At 57.5% G+C, this 22,282-nt stretch overlaps 1 protein-coding gene across 7 annotated transcripts; it reads right to left on the minus strand.

Annotated features, from left to right (window-relative positions):
• Positions 1-1,343: 1,343 nt before the first annotated feature.
• Positions 1,344-21,180, minus strand: LOC144735610 (paired amphipathic helix protein Sin3b-like). Of its 7 annotated transcripts, XM_078618039.1 has the most exons (24): positions 21,018-21,085; positions 19,862-19,915; positions 19,390-19,496; positions 18,218-18,368; positions 17,552-17,738; positions 16,680-16,771; positions 15,941-16,246; positions 15,204-15,311; positions 14,406-14,492; positions 13,547-13,665; positions 13,075-13,279; positions 12,180-12,296; positions 10,847-11,088; positions 10,118-10,301; positions 8,802-8,945; positions 8,584-8,688; positions 7,738-8,185; positions 7,179-7,316; positions 6,113-6,471; positions 4,579-4,752; positions 3,956-4,048; positions 3,431-3,516; positions 2,775-2,943; positions 1,344-2,265 (listed from the first exon to the last, which is right to left on the minus strand). In XM_078618039.1, exons 2-24 carry the CDS (start codon positions 19,907-19,909, stop codon positions 2,155-2,157), a joined length of 3,780 nt encoding a protein of 1,259 aa, XP_078474165.1. In that variant the 5' UTR covers positions 19,910-19,915; positions 21,018-21,085; the 3' UTR covers positions 1,344-2,154. The 7 variants fall into 7 exon arrangements, with proteins under 7 accessions (XP_078474165.1, XP_078474161.1, XP_078474159.1 ...); XM_078618035.1 differs by having other exon boundaries at positions 1,346-2,265; positions 16,680-17,738; positions 21,080-21,180; XM_078618033.1 differs by having other exon boundaries at positions 1,346-2,265; positions 16,680-17,738.
• Between the last annotated feature and the right edge of the window lie 1,102 nt (positions 21,181-22,282).

Consider the following 22,282-nt stretch of genomic DNA (forward strand, 5'->3'; position numbering starts at 1 on the left):
GAAGTTCAACATACGTACGTCTAATATCTCCGCCCTTCACAGCCCAGAACCTGCGTCTATGCGGCCCGTGGGCCCTGATGCAGATGCACCACCTGGCCACTCGACGGCCACGTCAATGGTCTGGCGCCAGCTGACCTCTTACCAAAGGTCGCAAACGGGTTTTGATTCCTTACCCGTATCCGTTCCCGGCCGCACCAGGGTCGCAAATGGGTACCCGTTCCCTACCCGTACCCTACCCAAAATGAGTGACAAACGGTTACTCACCAGTGACTCACGGCCTACCCGTACCCGTACCCGGCCGGGTACGGGTAGCCGGGTATCGGGTAGGGTACGGGTATCGGGTACCCGATTGCGACCTCTGCCTCTTACCACAGCTGGGCCACACGAGAGACTGTCGTTTCCCACCCTCGCCCAACTCGCAACACTTCATCCATGGGGAAAATCAAGACAGTGCACAGCCGCGCCGTTGGCAAGTTGTTTTAATTAGTTTAGAAACACCGAAACAACACGGGTTACCAATTATAAAACAACACAACAGTTGTACACGTTCATATATATTTACACAGTGCAGGTATTGCGCTCTCAACGAGCGAATGAAACGGACGTGGGTGCAGCTGGCGTCTCTGCGTAGGGGTGGCGGCTCCGGGTGAAGATATAAACACTGCCCACACTCGCTCAGAACTCGCGCGGCACGGAGTGGGGCACCTTCAGCTGGATGGAGCCACCATCCAAGGCACGCGGGAGAGAAGCGGGAGGTGTCGGCGGGACGGGCAATTAGAGATGTAGGTGATGTCGGGTTGGTATAGGAGACGTGGGTAGCGTGGAAGGCATAAGAGAGGGTGGTATGTTTAACACGTACGCTTTCGCGACCAATATCATCCATGGTAGAGGGAGATCTTTTTTTGGGTTAGATCGCGTAAATATATAAATGTGTCAATCTTAATTTTAGAACTTTCGTGACTGCAGGAATTATTATTTGGTTCTTTCGGTTAAGTCACGTCTAAAGATAAAATAATAAATTAAATTAAATAATAGAATACGACGTTTCGATTGCAACACAAGCAATCATCATCAGGTATAATGAAATAGCGACATAAAATCTAACCAGAAAACTATAGACAGACATATTAGCAGACAGATATTACCAAGATACATAGCGAGAGTAACACAGATAACAGAGAGGGGTGATCGTCTCTGTGTGGTGGCCTTAAATAGACAGGGGGGGGGCGGAGGCAGAGAGAGGGAGGGGGGTAGCACCAATTGATATGCTAATTTTTTCTCTACCCCCCTCCCTCTCTCTGCCTCCGCCCCCCCCCTCTGTCTATTTAAGGCCACCCCACAGAGACGATCACCCCTCTCTGTCACCTGTGTTGCTCTCGCTATGTATGTATCTTGGTAATATCTGTCTGCTAATATGTCTGTCTATAGTTTTCTGGTTAGATTTTATGTCGCTATTTCATTATACCTGATGATGATTGCTTGTGTTGCAATCGAAACGTCGTATTCTATTATTTAATTTAATTTATTATTTTATCTTTAGACGTGACTTAACCGAAAGAACCAAATAATATAAATGTGTCGTTAAAACCCGTCACCACCAAACACAGCCAACTAGTAAGGGTTGTCACGTAACAACCCTTACTAGTTGGCTGTGTCGGGTGGTGGTGGGTTTTAACGACATTTATATATTTACGCGATCTAACCCTAAAAAAACACCTCTATTTTAGATGGTGGTATGTATTTACACATGTTGAATTTCTTTCGCACCATACATAGACAACCGTGCTAATCGGAGGTGCGGGGGAAGGACAAACTACAAAAAGCAATTCTAAAGAAATGAGATTTCAATCTGGATGCAAAAGTGCGCAGCTCCCAATGGCTTCCTAATATCAGAAGGAAGAGCGTTCCAGACGACCGCAAAAGCGCATCTGACCGCACGCGATGCGGTGACCACACACTCCACCCGTGGTGCTAGTGTGGTGTGCATGATGGTAGTGCGGGTGGCGTGACCTTATGAGCTGCGTGGGTGGTTTGAATATTGTGGGTAATATTAGCGGGGCGCATGGTGTGTGTGCCCACTGAAGACACCCGAGGCGTGGGTGGCGTCGGCGGGAGTTGAATGGAACGTGGCGGGGGTCACGGGAACGCGGAGGGCTACGCGACGCGACCGCCCTCCGCCTCGGCCCGGCTCGCCCTCCTCTCCCGCCAGGTCCGCACAAACCTCCTGAACGCTCTGCGCCGCCTCTCCGAGCAGGCCGTCAGCGTCTGCAATGCAAAACGGAGACACGTGGGCACGTCCAGCCGCCCGACGGGACATCGCCAATTCGCCACGCGCCAACACGCACGCACACTACCCTACGGACATGTACAGCCTTTTAGTTAAGCGAATGCTGAATGGGGCCCTCCCCCAAGCATTGTGCGTGTTCTACTGCATTGCCGTGTCCTTTTACGCAGCGCGCGTTCCACGACGTTGTGTGTCTTGCACAATGCGGTGCACACGGATCGTGGGGGTTGGTTAACCGTACATCGCCACGCTGGTGGTCAGTGCAGGTCGGAGAAGACGTAGGAGCATAGACGTTGGAGTGCCACCTATTGACCGCCACGTGGGGCAGCCCCCACAGCCTCTGACGACAACTGCTGCCCCTCCAAGAACTAATCAGGCTCTAACCTGCTTAGCTTTCTGAGATCGGGCGCATTCATAAAAACCGTAATGTGGACCTCGTATCGTGGGGAGGGGGGGGGATAAGTCGCAGTGCCGTGGGGCGACGACTCACCTGCCTGGCGGTGCGCAGCGCACCGCGCCGGTACAGCACGTCCTCCGAGTGGATCACGTAGAGCATGCGGAACGAGCGCGGGCGGAAGCTGCAGCGCAGCCCCTCCGAGAAAACCACGCGGCTCCCGCCGGGCGGGGGGCGGGTGCGCGACCCGCCAGCCCACAGGTTCCTGGTGGTGCACGGCCGCAGCGGTGAGGGACACCGGCACGTACACAAACAAAGACAAAGGCCCCCCCCCCTCCCCCGCGTAGCCTCAACAGACTGCTGGGGCAAGTGCGAGCACCTATGAAGGCCGGAATGCCACACGAAGGGGTGGGTGGCCAGTACCGCGCCGAGCCGGCTTTGTCTCACCAGTGGCGATGTTTACACACCGCACCAGGTACTCATTTGAGGCTGAGTCGACCTAGGGGAGGCCCAGGACCGTTTCAGATAATCCTCACCGTTGTTGGCCTGTAAACTGGAATCAAACTCGTGTCACTTGCGTTCGTAGCGCAGCGCACTAACCGCTATACCACTCCACACACACACTGTGTAGCACACACACACTGTGTAGCGCACACACACACACCGTGTAGCACACACACACACTGTGTAGCGCACACACACACTGTGTATCACACTGCGCGCGAGCACTGGGTGTGTGAGCGGTCCCCGACCTCCCGAGGAAGACGGGGGCTCGCGACGCCACGACGGGGGACGTCTCCACGGAGCCCGCGTAGCGCTGCACGTAGTCGCTCCACTTCTGCGGCGGGAAGTCACACAGAGGCGTTGGACTCGCCGCCCTCTCACCGACAGACGCCCCATCGACAGAGATCATTATCGGAGATAACTACGTGATGGTAATGGGGGTGGGGGGTGATCAGCAGAGCTTGTGATAATAGGTTTTTTTTACAGTTTTTTTCACAGTTTATTTAGAATTTCCCTGTGAGATAAGAAGCTATTGAATCGGGTTTCATAAACAAAACAGGAAAACTAGAAAATTAAAAACACAACATTTGCAACAGGTCGCACACAAAATATAAATACAATGCAGCAATTTTAAAAATCTACAAATAAAAAAAATTGACAATTTATTACTTATTTATGAATAAAATATTTAACTAAACTGAACAATAAGATTAGAGAAACATATTGCAAAACAGTGATGGAATGAACGGGGAGGTTTGAGCGAGCTTGACGACCTGTATTTCCTGCAGGTCGACTGGAGAATCCTCCTCCACATCCAACAGCTCCATAGTCATGAGCACACAGCCGTCGGTCTTCACGAACATCACCTGGGGTCGGCAGACATCACACACCAAACATGTACACACACGCCACATCACGCACAAATACACAACATCGTACACACCGCGCACAGAAACACAACATAACACAGATCACAGACATATACAAAACATCGCACACACCGGGCATATAAGATCCCCCGTATAGCCTTTACAGACTGTAGGGGCAAGTGCTGTTAGCGAGCACCTATGAAGGCCGGCACGGCACACGAGGGGGTGGGTGGCCAACACCACGCCCGGCCGCCTCATTTGAAGCTGAGTCGACCTAGGGGAGTCCCAGGACCGGTTCAGATAATCGTCACTGATGTTGACCGCGAGCGGGAATCGAACCCGGGTCGCCAAGTTCGTAGCGCAGCGCGCTAACCGCTACACTACCGCTCCCCATATATACACACGACATCACACACACACCGCACACATATACACAACACTGCACACACCGGGAACATATCTACGACATCGCACAAACATACACAACATCGCACACGCAGCCGCATCGCGCGCCGTCGACCCCCGACCTTGTAGCAGTGCTCGTCGGGCAGGAGGCGCCGCGCTTGCCGCTGGTACGAGGCCTCGAGCGGCGCCCGCACGGCCTGGGAGGCGAGGACCCCCCCGCTCGCGCCGCCCCGGCACCCGTCCAGGTAGAGCGCCAGCACGCCGGCGCACGCCTCGTCGCACACCATGTGCTGAAGCTGCCGTGGTGGGGTGGGGTGGGGGGGTAGAGGTCGCAAACGGGTTTTGATTCCTTACCCGTAGCCGTACCCGGCCGCAACAGGGTCGCAAACGGGTACCCGTACCCAGCCGTACCCGTACCCTACCCGTACCCTACCCGTACCCGGCCAGGTACGGGTATCGGGTACCTGATTGCGACCTCTGGGATGAAGCCATGTTGCAGGCACGGGTGGGTTGATTCTAGGAACTTGAATTGTGAGAAGAGACAAGACGTTGGGAAATGAGTGATAAACAGTTACTCACCAGTGACTCACGGCCTACCCGTATCCGTACCCGGCTGCACCAGGGTCGCATACGGGTACCCATACCCGTACCCGACCGGGTACGGGTAGCCGGGTATCGGGTAGGGTACGGGTATCGGGTACCCGGTTGCGACCTCTGGGGGGGGGGAGGAACAGGCGTCGGTACCGCGCGGCGCGATTCGCAACGCGCGCGGAAGGAGTTCGACGACGTACGTGCAGACGAACGCGACGGCACCCGCCGGAGTACGGAACGTCTCGGCCGCCCGGTCGCCGCAGCGCGACACGGTACACAGGGCCACGCGAGGCACGACGGGACACGGAACGTGACGCGCGTGGCAACACGCGACCCGTAACGCTCACAGCCGCCCTCCTCATCCTTTCACTCGCACACTTCGCCGATACGAACGTTCACAAACTCACGTCCACGCTCGCACTCTTACACGAGATAAAGATCCACCCCCCCCCCCCGTGTGGCCTTGAACACACTTATTGGGGCAAGTGCTGTTAGCGAGCACTTTATATGGCACACGAGGGGGGTAGGTGAGTGGCCAACACTACGCTCGGCCGCCTTTGTCTCCCTACTGTTGAAGTGTACACACCGCACCAGGTACTCATTTAAGGCTGAGTTCACCTAAGAGAGGCCCAGGACCGCAACTGCTATTGGTCGTTAGCGGGAATTGAACTCGGAACGCCGGGTTCGTGGATCAGTATGCTGGCCGCTGTGCCACCGCCGATCGCTGCGCCACGGTGGCGATGAGACGTTAACTTCCTCGCCTGGTATACAGGAGGTGGTGGGTTCGATCCCGACCCTGATGCTTGGAGTTTGTGTGTCTCTCTCCCCGTGGTCACGTGGATTTTTCTCCGGGTCCTCTGGTTTTTCCCTCCGCATTTAGAATCAACATCAGTATTTAGCTGCTACTAAAAATTTCCACATGACAAGCCACTTTGTTGAGCGATCATTTGTAGCCAGGTCACTTCTGAAATAGAGCCAATAGCTCTCAGCAGGCCTGACCCGGTAAGATAATAAATTCTTGATAGTTTAACAGTTCATAGTTCATACGCTCGCTCTCATGGCCACCTGGCGGCAGGCGTTCTGCAGGAGGCGGTCCATGCTGTAGGCCACGTAGGCCGTGACGCCGTAGGCCTCGCGCAGGCGCTCCTCGTACTCGGGCGCCTCGAGCTGCCCGTCCACCAGGTCACGCACGTGCCGCAGGAACGCGCCGTAGTGTCCGTCCGGCCCGTCCGGGGCCGTCGTTGACACGGGGCCGCACGGCTCCGCCGGCTCCGCCGCGGACGAGCGACGAGTCCCCTCCCCGGCGCTGACGCCGGCGGCGGCGGCGGCGACGGTGCCGCCGTCTCCGGCACTCGCCCCGTCCCTGTCGGCGCCGCCTCGGTCAGCATCGTCCCGCCGCACTTCCCTCTGCTCCCTGCTGAGGCCTGGCGCAGTGGGAGATGGGGCAGAGGTCACCAGCGGCAGTGGCGACAGAGCAGAACGGCGCCCGGGGCCCTGTAAGCAGCGTGGTATCGCGCGGCCCATCTCTGCTTTTTGCGTTTAGTTTGATGTCCTTCCCCCGTGCACCTCCGATGAGCACGGTCGGCTGTGTACGATGCGAAAGAAGTTCAACATACATATGTTTCTCTCCCACGGACGTGTCTGTACCCATAATACAGGTTTTTTGGGTTAGATCGCGTAAAAAAATGTGTGTCGTTAAACCCGTCACCACCTGACACAGCCAATTAGTAAGGTTTGCCACGTAAACAGAACGTGGCAATTCGGCATGAGTACAGCACACCGGCGTGTTGGAGAGCAAAGACACAACATTTACAATCTGAGTATGACGTTTCACCAGTAATTACAACCAGCTTCATCAGGCTACAGCCAGATTTGGGGAGAAATCCTCCTGTTTCGTTCTTGTGTCTGTACCCGCCTGTGCGCGTGCACGCGTGTGTGTGTACGTGTGTGTGGTGGTCACCCAGTCATCTCAGTCGGTCAACCCACGGCACAGTTCCGTGACCTCCCGCCAGCGGGTGTTCAAAACTTCGCGTGCCCTTAAAGTGCACCTAGCCTGGCACAAGCGCCGTGGTGACGTCACCGCAACCTGGTGGCGAACGGCGCCTGTTGTTGTTGGTGGCCGGGGTCGTACCGGGCGTGGCGGTGCTCGTCTCGGAGCGGATGGCGAGCAGGCGGGCGCACAGCAGCTGGTGGAGGCGCAGGAAGACGTACCAGCTGGTGTTGGCGAACAGCAGCGTGTACACGCCGTCCACAGCGCTCAGCTCGCGAGCTGCGGCCGCCCCACGCAGACACGGGGACACGTGAGGACACACGCACGCACGCACGCTTACACGCGCGCACCGACGGGCGGAGAGACACGGAAGGAGACAGGGGAGGCGTGGGCAAGGAGTCTCGAGCGAGACGGCCATACAAGCACGCAGGGTGCCTGGTCGGACACAGCGTGCGGGCACCAGTACCCAGGCCACAGCACCTCCCCTCGGCCGCCTTTAAACACGTACGGCGCGGCGTGGACAGCCTACCGCCATTGGCAATACTATCCATCGTGCAGTCAATGCAACGGCACTGTGGCCCGTGGGCCAGAGAATCCTCTGCACCGGTGGGGAAGTTGGCCAGGTGGCCCTATTACCGTCCCTTGCACCAGGGCCCACCACACGCCAGCCACGGCTATCAGGCCGCTGCCCGCCACTTACCCTGATCCAGGGAGCTGGTCGCAAAGTCTCCCTCCTGCTCCGCGCTGGTCCCGCTGGCCCTTCGCTGCTCCGAACTGGCACCTCGTTGCTCCGGGACGTTCCCTCGCTGCTCCAAGTTGCCTCCCCGCTGCTCCAAGTTGCCTCCCCGCTGCTCCAAGTTGCCTCCCCGCTGCTCCAAGTTGCCTCCCCGCTGCTCCCCGCCGGATCCTCGCTGCTCGCCGGCGTCGCGCGCGGCTCCCCCGTCGGACACGGTGGGGCTGGGCCGCTCACGGAGGCCGATGGGCCGCTCTCCACGCTCCACCATGCGGCACCGGCGCTCTTCCCGGCACCGCCCGTCTTCGCCGCTGCCGGCGCCCTCGGCCTCCCCTGCTCCGCCACCGCTGCCGCCACCGCCGCTGCCTCCAGCAGCACCAGCCGCCTCCTCCTCCTCATCCTCGTCGCTGTCATCCTGTCGGAGCGTGAAACAGTGTGAGAGGGCGATGATGATTGTTGGAGCGGACTTCGTCTGGTTGAGGCAGATGGCCCAATCCTGGCTAGCTGGCTCAAACAATGCACAAACGAAACGAAACTATTGATAGTAGTGGTGGTGATAACGCTGTGGGTGGTGATGATGATGATGATGGCGACAAGATGATGGTGTTGTGTTGCGGTGGTGCGTAGTGCTGAGTGACAGTGTTGTGTGCCGGCGTACGCCATAGCGTGTGATGGCGGTGTGTCACTGTGTCATGTGATGCCGAGTTGACGGAATATGATGGTAGTATGCGCCGTCGTCCTATGGCATCCGTGACGATGTATCCGACTACGTCGTTTGACGAGGCGTCCGACTTGGGGGGCCGACGCCGTCACCTGTGGGATGAGCGAGGCGTCCGCGCGGGCCGTGAAGAGGACGTCAGGCAGCAGGAACAGGAGGATCTTTGCTGCGCGTCTCAGCTCCGCGCCCCGCAGACCGGCCTGCACCGTGACGCACAAGACGCTCAACGCTAAGCCAACGGGAGCTCAGCTTTACACGGAACCCCGCGGCGCACCGGGGGGGGGGGCACGGCGAGGGCTTTGTACCCTCTCACCTGGTGCCGTGCCTGGTGCAGGATGAGTGCGGCCGCGTCGGGCAGCACGGAGCGGTCGGCATACTGCAGGCACAGGTGAGGCCCGGCGAGCGCCGCTCCTCCGCGCACAGCGCCGACACGCACACCGCCCTGCTGCTCCACACGCTACACACACACAGCGCAGAGTGACGACACACGTAGACACACAGCGCCCTGCTGCTCCACACGCTACACACACACACACACAGCGCAGTGTGACGACACACGTAGACACACACCGCCCTGCTGCTCCACACGCCACACACACACACAACGCAGTGTGACCACACACGCAGACACACATCAGTGTGTTGACACGCATGCACGCACACCGCCCTGCTGCTCCACATGCCACACACACACACAGCGCAGTGTGACGACACACATTCAATGCACACTCACACATGCTCTGGAGACCTCACACAACATATTTAGTGAGCACCTATAAAAGCTCTCCTTGAGGCCACGTGAAGTGTGGAAGGCTTGCTGGGAGGAGGTCACAGGACAGACCCAGGAGTCATGAGTTGACTGACTGAAATGACTGGCAGATGAACCACCACCTGTGCTGCCTTCTGTGCCAACTTGCTGCATTTTAGCCTCCCTGGTGCTCCGCTCATTGTTGTGAGCATCGCGCATCCACCCTCTGCTGTTGTTGGAGGGCAGCTAATTCCAACTGCCCAGTAAGGTCCTTCATAAACTTTCTCCACAGAGGCCAATCTTGACACCGCTGGTACCAGTCATCGGTAAGTCCACTAAGTCCATCTCTTCTCTAGTCCATGCCGCACCCATTTAGCCCCCTCTATCCAGCCAAACAGCAGCTGCTTGGGCATGTGGTGGCTGGGCATGTGGGCTACATGGCCCAACCAACGCATCCTCGCCTGCCGGAGTCAGCTCATCGATGGGACTGTGTTCGTATTTCTTTCAAGGGTCTATGCAAAGACAACGATCCCCCGTATAGCCTGTAACAGGCTGTCGGGGCAAGAGCTGTTAGCGAGCACCTATGAAGGCCGGCACTGTAGCACACGAGGGGGTGGGTGGCCAGCATCACGCCTGGCCGCTTTGGTCTCCCCAGTGGCGATATTTACACACTTCGCACCAGGTACTCATTTGAGGCTGAGTCGACCTAAGGGAGGCCCAGGACCGGTTCAGATAATCATCACCGGTGTTGGCCGCGAGCGGGAATCGAACTCGGGCGGCCAGGTTCGTAGCGCGGCGCGTCAACCGCTCCCTGCGCTCTCGCACACCCCCCCCCCGTTCCGTCACTCCCGCGCGCTCCCGGGCCGAGCACGGCGCCTCACCTCGTCGCGCAGGGCCGTGATCTCGTTGACGAGGGCCTTGGTGCGCAGCGCCTTGGTGTCGGCCGAGCGGAAGGTGATGCCGCGGTGGTCGAGGGAGCGAACCTGGAAGCGCTCGCCCTGATCGCGCCAAAGCCGCGTGAACCCGCGCTGAGCCTCGCGCCACTCGTCCTCGCGCGCCTTCAGCCTGACGAGCACGCGCGCAACAACGCACGCAGTGACGCACGCAGTGACGCACGCAGTGACACACGCAGTGACGCACGCAGCAACGTACGCAGCAACACACGCAGAAACACACGCAGCAACACATGCAGAAACGCACGCAGCAACACACGCAGCAACGCACGCAGTGATGCACGCAGTGACGCACGCAGTGACACACGCAGTGACGTATGCAGTGACGCACGCAGCAACACACGCAGCAACGCACGCAGTGACGCACGCAGCAACACACGCAGCAACGCACGCAGTGACGCACGCAGCAACACACGCAGCAACGCACGCAGTGACGCACGCATCAACACACGCAGCAACGCACGCAGTGACGCACGCAGCAACACACGCAGCAACGCACGCAGTGACGCACGCATCTCGTCGTTTCAACAATCATTGTTTCAATGATCATCTCTTTCCCCATGTTGATCCCCAACTGTGGCGAGTGTGGTTCGTGCTGCGTGCGGTGTGTGCCTAGCGCGGTGTGTGCCGAGTGCGGTGTGTGCCGAGCGCGGAAACCTCTTGAGCACGTGGGGGATGGTGGCGGCCGGGTTGAGCTTGAGCGCGGCGACGATGTCGGTCGCCCCGCGCTCCCCGTACGCGCGCTGCAGCGCCTTGCGGTGCACCACCTCGGAGGAGCCGCCCAGCGCGTCGTCCAGGCGGAAGCGCGCCTGCTCCTCGGCCGGCAGCCGCGCCAGCCGCTTGAGCACGCTCTCCAGCACCCGCACCGTCGCCAGGTTCGTCTCCAGCACCACGTCCAGCTGCGCCGCATGCACCGTAAGCACCACACGCACCGCACACATCGCACGCACCGCACACACCGCACGTCTTGTTCAATAATAATGATCTCGTCAAGGAGCAGACATCATCACGCAAAATCCGGTCATCCTCGCCGCAGCAGCAGCAGCTTTCGGCAAACCGTCGAACAAAGACGGTCACCGCATCGCGCGCTTTCAGATACACTACACGATACACAACACTATACACTACACGATACACTACACTTTACACTACACTATACACCACACTTCTGGCCTGCTATTGAATAAAGATGGTCACCGCATCTCGCGCTTTCAGATGCGCTTCTGCGGCCGCTGGAACGCTCTTCCTTCCGATATTAGGAAGCCATTGGAGCTTTGCACTTTTAAATCATCTATATTGACAAAGTCATTTCTTTATAAATGCTTTTGGTGTTTAGTTTGTTGGCCTTTCCCCGCACCTCTGATCATCATGGTTGGCCACGTACGGTGATGATATCGATGATGATGATGATGCTGATTTACAGCTTTTTGTCAATCCACCTCCTCCCCACGTCGCGCAGGTCACGGGGGTTGTTTGATCGTACTTCACCACGCCGGTCTGTGCAGTTGACTGAACGGGGGAAACCCTGGCCTGGTCATCGTAACGCCGCTGACCCTTCGGTGAACCACGTCAGGGAATTGGAAGTCAGGTCAAAGGGTTCGCAGCGGATTGTGCTGAGCAATGCGCCCACCGTTCTTCCTCCCTCATCTTCCCCCTCCCTCCCCACGTAAAAGGACGACACAAACGCCCCGCTCGCGGCCTCCGACTTGGGCTGGGGGGGTCGGTGAGCCCAATCTCCTCCACTCCTCTCAAGCCAGGAGCCACGGAGGTTCGGGACGCTATGTCGGCGGAGATTCTGTACCCCCTTCCCTGCGTCGCGGTTCGTGCTCTGTACCAGACTCTTTAAAAAATGTATAAAAAAGCTAGTAAAAAGAATAATAGTAAAATTAAGCAAAAAAATTATACTATTTTTTTAAAATAAAAAATACAACTAAAAAAGACTGGGCCTGCGATCGTAAGCGTCCGGCATGTGGCGATGGGAGGCGGTCACCTCGAAGCGCTCATCCTCGCAGCGGTAGATGCTCTCCTCGAAGTGCGTCTTCTTGGAGCTCACGAACGTCGAGTCCTCGGACCACGATGGGAACGATGCCCACGTGTCGTTCAGCACCTGCGCCGCCCACCCCACCCCCGCCGCACATACAGACGCAGACATAAAGATCCCCCCGCCGCACACACACACACACAGACGCAGAGATAAAGTTCCGTTAGCGAGCACCCTATGAAGGCCAGCATGGCACACGAGGGGGATGGGTGGCCAGCATCACGCCAGGCCGCATTTGTCTCCCCAATGCTGATGTCTTATATGCACCGGGTACTCATTTTAAGGCTGAGTCGACCTACGTAAGGTGCTCTCTAGCAGCACTTTCCCCGACAGTTTGTTCAAGGTGGTATGGTGGGATATTTGTTTTTCTGTGTGCGTAGCGGAAGTGGTGTGCTTAGTGCACCGCACTACGAACCCGCTGACCATGAGCGATGACTATCAGAACCCGTCCTTGCACTCCCCACTACTGCGCCACCTTGCTGGGTATTTTAACCGCCTGCTTCTCTGCTCCGTCATTGACGAGCGCCGTCCTTGTTGTCGCTGCGGTTGTGTCGCGATTGCGTTGTCGTGGGCTGCGTCATTTCACGGCCGCACAATCGTCGTGCCGCTGCGGCTGCGCGATTGTGCTTTTGCGCCGTCACCGAACAGCCGTGGTCGCACAGCCAGCCGTGGTCGCACAGCCAGCCGTGGTCGCACAGCCAGCCGTGGTCGCACAGCCAGCCGTGGTCGCACAGCCAGCCGTGGTCACACAGCCAGCCGTGGTCGCACAGCCAGCCGCGCTTGCGAGTTATTACGAAGCCGCAGTAGCCGCCACCTGGCGGCGGTGCGGTTGCACGGGCCTCACCTCGCGGCACAGCGCCGTGCGCGTGCTGCTGCGCGGCTGCTCGTACGTCTCCGGCAGGGACCGGTAACTTGGGCCGACGCGTCGACCGCAGCCTCGCGCCCCCGTCTCCGTGGCAACAACACCCGGCACCGCGCCCGAACCCGCACCCTCCGACCGCACGTCCTCCAGGAGGTTCCGCAGCTCCACCAGCAGCTCCGGGAACTTCCTGCTCGCGACGCGACGAGACGGCGTGGCGACGCGGTCAACGCGCGGCGTGACTAACGTAGCACGATCAACGCGATGGCAACGCGATCGACGCACGTGTCACGTGACCGACGGTGACGCGATGAAGATGATGACACGAGTAACATGACGAAAGCAACATGACCAGCACGATAACCGAGCACCTCATACAGGAGTTCAGTAGGAGGTGGCTGGGTGCGTGTGCTGGTGTTCAGTAGGAGGTGACTAGAGGCGCGTGGGAGTCACCGACCCCAGGAATGGCCGAGCCATGTCCAGCAGTGCCGAGGAAGACACGTGGTTGTGGTTGAAGAGCTGAACACAGCGCAGGAAGTTCTCATACACCTCAGGGCTGTGCAGCGCACAGCGCACCTAAACACACACACGGGGCATACAACAATTGACATACTACGTGGGGGCTACGTGAGGGCTATGTGTGGGCTATGTGGGGGCTACGTGGGGGCGATGTGGGGGCTACGTGGGGGCTATGTGGGGGCTACGTGGGGGCGATGTGTGGGCTATCTGGGGGCTACGTGGGGGCTACGTGGGGGCGATGTGTGGGCTATGTGGGGGCTACGTGGGGGCTACGTGGGGGCTATGTGGGGGCTATGTGGGGGCTACGTGGGGGCTACTTGGGGGCTACGTGGGGGCTACGTGGGGGCTACGAGGGGGCTATGTGTAGGCTACGAGGGGGCTATGTGTAGACTACGTGGGGGCTATGTGTGGGCTATGTGGGGGCTACGTGGGGGCTACGTGGGGGCTACGTGGGGGCTACGTGGGGGCTATGTGTAGGCTACGTGGGGGCTATGTGTGGGCTATGTGGGGGCTACGTGGGGGCTACGTGGGGGCTATGTGGGGGCTACGTGGGGGCTACGTGGGGGCTACGTGGGGGCTACGTGGGGGCTATGTGTAGACTACGTGGGGGCTATGTGGGGGCTACGTGGGGGCTACGTGGGGGCTATGTGTAGGCTACGTGGGGGCTATGTGGGGGCTACGTGGGGGCTATGTGTAGGCTACGTGGGGGCTATGTGGGGGCTACGTGGGGGCTATGTGTAGGCTACGTGGGGGCTATGTGGGGGCTACGTGGGGGCTACGCGAGTTCTGCATCTCACCCGGTCGAAGAAGGAGATCTCGCGCAGCGTCCCGTGCATCCCGGCAGCTGCCAGACTCGGGTCGCGCAGGCTCGGCATCCTTGGTCGCTGCACCCGACAACAACAACGACAACAACGATGACGACGACGATGACGACGATGACCATCACCGCATCGTGCGGCTGCGAGCCACTACCAGGCAGGTAAAGTTGGGGGTAAGGATTCAAGAAAAATCCAAGAAACCGTGTACGTATGTGTGTATGTTGAACTTCTTTCGCACCACCGTACATAGCCAACCGCGCGAATCGGAGGTGCGGGGGAAGGACAACAACTGTGATATAAAGGGTGGAGAAAAATAATGAACATTCACGTCCGTAATCAATCACCTTGCCTTATAATGCCCTTAAAGCAGGAAGGCCTCGCCGAGCCTTTGTCGGTTTGCGTTCCGATCTATCGGGTCACGGACTGGTACCTGTGCTCAAACTGACCAATGCCCGATTGGCTACGTACGGCGTGAAACACACACCCGTACATATTGTTGGGGGCTATGCTGCTCTATCTACTGCAGGAGGCAGCCTCCTGGGCACCCAAAAGTCTCCTTGGGCGCTGATGTTTACCCAACGCACCAGAGCCGAGTCCCCGTATGTAAGGCGAGATGAAGTGTCAGATGACTCGCTGTCATGAATGTGACGGGGCAGACCCCGATGTTATTGATCAACTGACCGAGATGCCTGGCCGATGCGCCACCTTTGCCCCCCACTGTGCCAATCCTGTCCGCGCGCGCAAGCCTCGTGAACCCGCCAACACGCGCACACGCACCTTGGCGGCAACCGGCCCCGAAGCAGATTCAGGCCCCGGTGTTGGCGCTCGCCTCTTGGCAACCGCACCGCGGCCGTCGCCGGCGTCCCCAGCCGGCGAGTCTGAGCCCTGGGCACAGAGGGGACGGGGACACGGGCAGACGCGCGACCTCCTGTAACAACCTGCATCCCATTCACTGCTCGCCGGGAAAACTCTGGCCATGCGGAGCAGAGACCCGGTCGGTACTTAGCTACACACCTAACACAGTCGTTCACCTTACGCTCAATCAATCAACATATTTAGCTTAAAAGCAGGTAAGGGCCGCTTGAGACCAGAGCGTCTCTTTTACAAGGGAGACCTGGGACAAGAAACGTATAAAGTACACGTGATAGTAGGTCCATAATACAGGTTTTTTTGGGTAAGACTGCGTAAATATATAAATGTGTCGTTAAACCCACTACCAAAAAACCCGATCTAACCCAAAACACCTCTATTATGGATAATATTGATCGCGAAAGCCTACTACGTGTGAAAGTGATAGTAGGTCAAAACAATATCAAACCCGATCCCGGTGTTAAACAATGACGATCAAACTCAAGTCGTACGTAACATTAACTAACAATTAGGCAGTGACTGAGTGCAACACCCTGTTGAGAAGCAGCCGACAGGAAAACTGTGAAAGGGATCAAGGTCATCGCACAGCTGCTTGGCCGGGAGAGTCAAGTTCGTCCGAACGAAAAGCCACGGGCACCACGCACCTGGTCAACTTGCAGGAACTTCTTTAACTCAAAGAGGAGGTCTTCCTCACCCTTGAGCAGCTCGCACAGCTGGGCGCACACCTCCCGGCGAGACAGCGCCTCGCACCGCTCACCCTCCCACTCACCCTCGCTCTCATCGCCATCGCCACCGCCACCCGCACACTCAACCTCACCCAGACCTTCACCTTCGCCATCGGGCACAGCCTCACGCGCGCCCCCAGGCACCTCGTCCCCATCGCACTCGCGCACACCGAGACGCGCATCGCAACAAGGCGCACCCTCCTCACGCAACGCATCCCACTGGTTCTGCAGGACACGCACAAAACACACACACACACACATGCGCAGCGTCAACGCAAATGCCAACCTGTACGCACGCACAAAAGTCTGCGCGTGTGTGTGTGCGTGTGCACAATGGGGAGCGGTAGTGTGGCGGTTAGCGCGCTGCGCTGCGAACCCGGAGACCCGAGTTCAATTCCCCTTCATGACAATTATCTGAACTGGTCCTGGGCCTCCCCGTAGGTCGACTCAGCCTCAAATGAGTACCTGGAGCGGTGTGTAAACATTGCCACGCGGGAGACAAAGGCGGCCGGACGTGGTGCTGGCCACCCACCCCCTCGTGTGCCGTTCCAGTCTTCACAGGTGCACCTCGCTAAGAGCACTTGCCCCAACAGTCTATTAAGGCTATACAGGAGATCTTTGCCTTTGCGCACGTGTGAGCCGCGTGCGGTGTGCGCACCTGATGGGTGTGCAGCACGTGCAGGAAGCGGCGGCACACGTCCGGGCGGAGGAGGAATCGCGCCTTCACCGCGCTCACCAGCGCCGCTGCCGCTGAGAACCCGGAGGGACACGAGCCGGAACCATCAGCTCCCTCCTCCCCGCGCACAACCGCAGCACCACCTCCCTCTACAACCACAGCCGTGCTCCTGCTTCCCTCTGCCCTCATACACACACTACCACCGCCATCACCACCCCTGTGTAGGCTACCGCCTCCCTCCACAGATGCGCTACTGCTTCCCTCTGCCCTCATACACACACTACCACCGCCATCACCACCCCTGTGTAGGCTACCGCCTCCCTCCATAGATGCGCTACTGCTTCCCTCCGCTCTCACAAATACACTACCGCTACCATCACTGCTGCTGTGTAGACTACCGCCTACCTCCGCTCTCACACATACACTACCGCTACCATCACTGCTCCTGTGTAAAGTACTGCCTCCCTCCACAGATGTGCAACTGGTTTCCTCTGCTCTCACACATACACTACCACTACCATCACTGCTCCTGTGAAGACTACCGCCTCCCTCCACAGATGTGCGACTGGTTTCCTCCGCTTTCACCCTATCACTTCCATCACTGCCCTTACATAGACTGCCACCTGCCTCCACAGATGTGCGACTGCTTTCCTCCACCCTCACACACTCACTACCACCACCACCACCATCACTTCCGCCATGTAGACCACCACCTCTCTCCCCGCCTACTGCTGCACCACCGCCTCCATCACGGCAAACACCTGTGCTACCTTCATCGGGGCTACCTGCACCTATGCTGCGTGAGCCTGCACCACCCGGGGCTTTATCAGGAGGCACAGCTGCAACTACTGCACCACTGCCGGAGGCTGCGATGCTCAGCGCCGTGTCCCCGATTTGTGTCGCTCCCAGCCTCGTGTCTTCCGACTCCGAGCTCTCGTCTGCTGCGACGCCCACGCCTGCTTTCTCTCCCGTGTCGCTGCTGCGCCCGTTCCCTTTGAGACGCATGCCACCGCCTCCCGGACTCGGCGTCACCGTCACGTCCTGCATCACAAACCACGGTGGCAGCGCGGTTCAGGCGGGCATCACGTTGGCACCACAAAAAGCAACACGTCACCAGAGCAGCCACCGTGATGCAGTGTGTCAGAACGCAGGGCGGTGTGCGAAAACGACACGACCAGGCGGTATGAAGTCACGTAACACTGCAATGCTGTGTGCAGTCTAATGACTGGTGGAGTCACGTGACACCATGACGCCTGGTGGAATATAATGATGTCAATGTAATGCAGTCGTTTAAGGAACGGCCACTTTTCCTAGTCACATGACACGATAGTGCGGACAATGTGAAGTCTCGTGACGCCTGGCACCTTTTGGGGTCATGTGACCTCACACTGTGAAATTACAGGACACCACGATGCCGCGCGTAGTCGAATCATGTCGCCTATTTAGAGTCATCATGTGACCCCACAGTGTGGAGCCACGTGACCCCACGGAGCTGTGAGCAGTGTGCTACGTGGAGTCACCCGTGTTATCGTCGTCGCCATCGTTGGTTTCGTGCGGCCCGGGTCATGTAGGCGGTACGAGGGCGGGAGGAAGGAGTTAAACGCAGCGATGAGATCGGGGTGTCCGGCCAGCACGGACGCCACTCGCGCTAGCGCGACGCACGGGTCCACGCTGCACACAGCACGCACAGCACACACAGCACACACACACACAGCACGCAGCACGCACACACAGCACGCACACACAGCACACACAGCACGCACACACAGCACGCACACACAACACGCGTGGCACACACAGCACACGCAGCACGCACACTCACACACAGCACGCACGGCACGCACACACGCACGCAGTCCTGTATGTAGCAACGCATATAATATGTAGCACACGTGGCATGAACAGCATGCACAGAACTAAGACAAAGATCACCTATATAGCCTTAACAAACTGTTGGCAAGCTGTTAGTGAGCACCTATGAAGACTAAAACAGGCACACGGGGGGGGGTGGGGGTGGCCAGCACCAAGCCTGGCCGCCTTTGTCTCCCTATTGGCGATGTTTACACATCAGATAAGGTACTCATTTTAGGCTGAGTCGACCTAGGGTGGCCCAAGACTGGCCTAAATAATTGTCGCTGGTCACCGGGTTCATAGCGCATTGTGTGAACCGCTTCACTCCCGCTCCTTACAGCTCACACACTCATCTGCACACGCGCCACACACTCATCAACGGCACTGTTCAAACGTTCGCAATACGGGACGCACCTGACAAATAATACTGGGATTGAGAGAGTCTTTCCTGGGTAAGTTAAGCACAGATATTATTATGATTATTGCACCCAATGTTGGCCTCAAAACCCGTAACACCCAAAACCCCACACATTGGTCTCATGGCCACTAAAAAAGGTAACCTTGATTCTTTCGGTAAAGTCACGTAGATAGAAAACAAAAATCTAAATGAAAAGCATAAAACCCACGACGTTTCGATCGCAACACACGCAGTCTTCTTCAGGTGGAGAGAAAAGGGTGTTTGGAAGCTCAGGGCAAAATTCCAAAAGTTCCTCTCTCTCTAAGGGCCCCTTCTCAGTGTTTTCTGCGGCAAGCTTCTCCACCTGTTCGCCGCCCCCCCCCCCAACCTACCAACCCCAGTCTCCCCTTGCGGCCCAGCGTGGCCTCCACACCCACTCGTCACCTGGGAGAGTGAAAGGCCCTCATGGCGTCCTGGAAGGAGCAAAATATGTCCGGCTCCTGCGAGAAGCGGCGCTTCACGCGGCACAGGACCTCCAGAGCCTGCTCCACCTGCACCACACAGCAAAAAACAAAGATCCCCCATGTAGCCTTAACAGACCGTTGGGGCAAGTGCTGTTAGCGAACACCTATGAAGGCCGGCACGGCACACGAGGGGGTGGGTGACCAGCACCACGCGCGACTGCCTTTGTCTCCTTAGTGGCGATGTTAACACACCGCACCAGGTACTTACTTGAGGTTAAGTCAACCTAGGGGAGAGCCAGGATGAGTTCACATAATCGTTATGGGTGTTGGCCGTGAGCGGAACTCGGGTCACTGGGATCGTAGTGCAGCGAGGTAACCTGCTACACTACCGCTCCCCAGATCACACCCTGCACACACACACACAAGTTTTGAGTGACACAGTGAATCCTTACCTCCAGGATGGGAGGTGTGGACGCGATCTCGGTGGCCTCGGACTCCATCCTCTCCTGGAGACACGGTCACCACGGAAACGTATCACCCCGGTTACACAGTAGCCATGGAGACATGGTAATCAGTCACCATGGAGACGTATCACCGTGGAAACAATCACCAAGGAGGCATGGTATCCATGGAGATGTATCGACATGGTGACAAGGTAACCATGGTGACAAGGTAACCATGGAGACATGGTAACCACAGAGACACCGTCATCATGAACACATTCGGGATTGAACCCACGACCTCCTGTACACCAGGCGAGGTAGTTAATATATCATAGCCACCGTGATGATGATGAGAGAGAGAGACACGCAAACTCCAAATATACCGCAGCAGCAGGCGTCAGAGTCGGGATCGAACCCACGGCCTCCTGTATACCAGGCGAGGTAGTTAACATCTCCTAGTCACCGTGATGATGATGAGAGAGACACGCAAACTCCAAATACACAGCAGCAGGCGTCAGGGTCGGGATCGAACCCACGACCTCCTGTATACCAGGCGAGGTAGTTAACATCTCCTAGCCACCGTGATGATGATGAGAGAGAGAGACACGCAAACTCCAAATATACAGCAGCAGCAGGCGTCAGGGGTCGGGATCGAACCCACGACCTCCTGTACACCAGGCGAGGTAGTCAACATCTCCTAGTCACGATGCCGATCGCTAACAACACAATCCGGCTGCAAGCAAGTAACCCGCTTGTAATGACTGTACACGGGTCAAGCCGCATGGAGGCTGCCGCTGGGAGACTCAAGCCAAGATACGGAAGGCTCCATGAGCCTCCGAGATTAACAATCGAGCCCTCAAGCATACTCAACACGACATTACTTCGGCCCTTGAGGTGGGCGTCAAGGTTGATAATGTTTATTCTATTGAGGTGGACCAAGAGGAGGATAATTGTTATACTATTGAGGTCGCACTCGAGGTTTACTTTACATGGACGTCGAGATGGAGACGCAACGACGAACCCTGAACGGACGGACGGACTCTGACACAGACTGAACACGGAGGCCGTCGTTTGTTTGTTTTAGCAGCTGCCCAGCGAGCCGACGTGGACTTTGGCAACAACAACCACCACAACCACAACAACAACAATCGTTGTTTGAAGTTACCCGCGGCAACAACAAGGGAGGTGTGGGAGGCGATCTTGAAGCGCGCAACGACTGCGACTCACAAGAGATGCGAGAGATGCGGCCCAAGACGGCTCACTTCACCGTGCGCACGAACACGGACACAGTTCTAGATTTGAAGCTTTCGTGACTGCAAGGATTCATACTCTTAGGTTTTTTTATTTAAAAAATATTTATTTGTATTATTTATTTGTACCTACGTGACTTTACCGAAAAAACCTAAGAGTACGGGACACACAGACCACACACCCGTTGTTACATCAGGATTTAGGGGTTGTTTATACTGGTTGGAACCTCCTGGTTACACCAGCCGACAGGGGATTATTGTGTCCGTCGTGCAGGGAGGGGCTGGGTGGGGAGGGAGGGGCTGGGTGGGGAGGGTGGGGCTGGGTGGGGAGGGTGTTGAGGGGCTGGGTGGGGAGGGGAGGGAGGGGAAGGGCTGGGTGGGGAGGGAGGGGCTTGGTGGGGATGGGCTGGGTGGGGAGGTTGGGGCTGGGTGGGGGGGTGGTAGGGGTGGGGCTGGGTGGGGAGGGGCTGGTCACCCCGTGGTGCCCTTATAAAACTCAACGTTTAACCTACTCACGCCGGCTTGTGCCCGCCCTCACAGTCGGGCATATTTGCGGAATACACCACGCCGCTGTTGACCCTGGCCATTGACCGATCAACCCAACGTTCCTACCAGCTCCCTCCGCAGGACAATGTGTTTACTATGAGGTTGGGGGGAGGAGGTGGTTAGATCGTCACAAATATCTGACCCCCCCCCTTCTCCTAGGTGCGTGACGTCATTTATGGACGGCCCCTTATCCTATAGTAGCAAAACTCGCTACATATGAAGTAGCTGCGGGTCCCGCACTTTCAAGGGCCCCGCGCTAAATGCTTTCAAGCGATCAATTCCGGTTCAGTGATTCTGCACTTGCTCTATTACCATAGTACTATACCCGTAGCTACTACACATGTAGTGTGTGTGCGGGAACGCGTAGCCGCAGGTATGAGTGTGAGGACAAAGGTCTCGTCCTGGGGCAATGGCAGCAAGCGCACCGTGTGTTGTACAAGATGCACGCTGGGGTGTGAACGCAGGCAAGGGGGGAGATTGTCTTCAAATCAAAGACGAGAACCATCAGCCCTCTTAAATCGCATCAGTGTTGGCATCCTCTACTCTCTCACGAGACTCCGCCCGTGGCCTGGCTGACAAAATATAAATCGTGGCGGCTATAAAAGGTTTGAGAAGTAATGGGGTTTGAGAAATA

The sequence above is a fragment of the Lampetra planeri genome, chromosome 56 (assembly GCF_965212315.1).
Source record: "Lampetra planeri chromosome 56, kcLamPlan1.2.h2, whole genome shotgun sequence".
Classification (NCBI taxonomy): domain Eukaryota; kingdom Metazoa; phylum Chordata; class Hyperoartia; order Petromyzontiformes; family Petromyzontidae; genus Lampetra; species Lampetra planeri.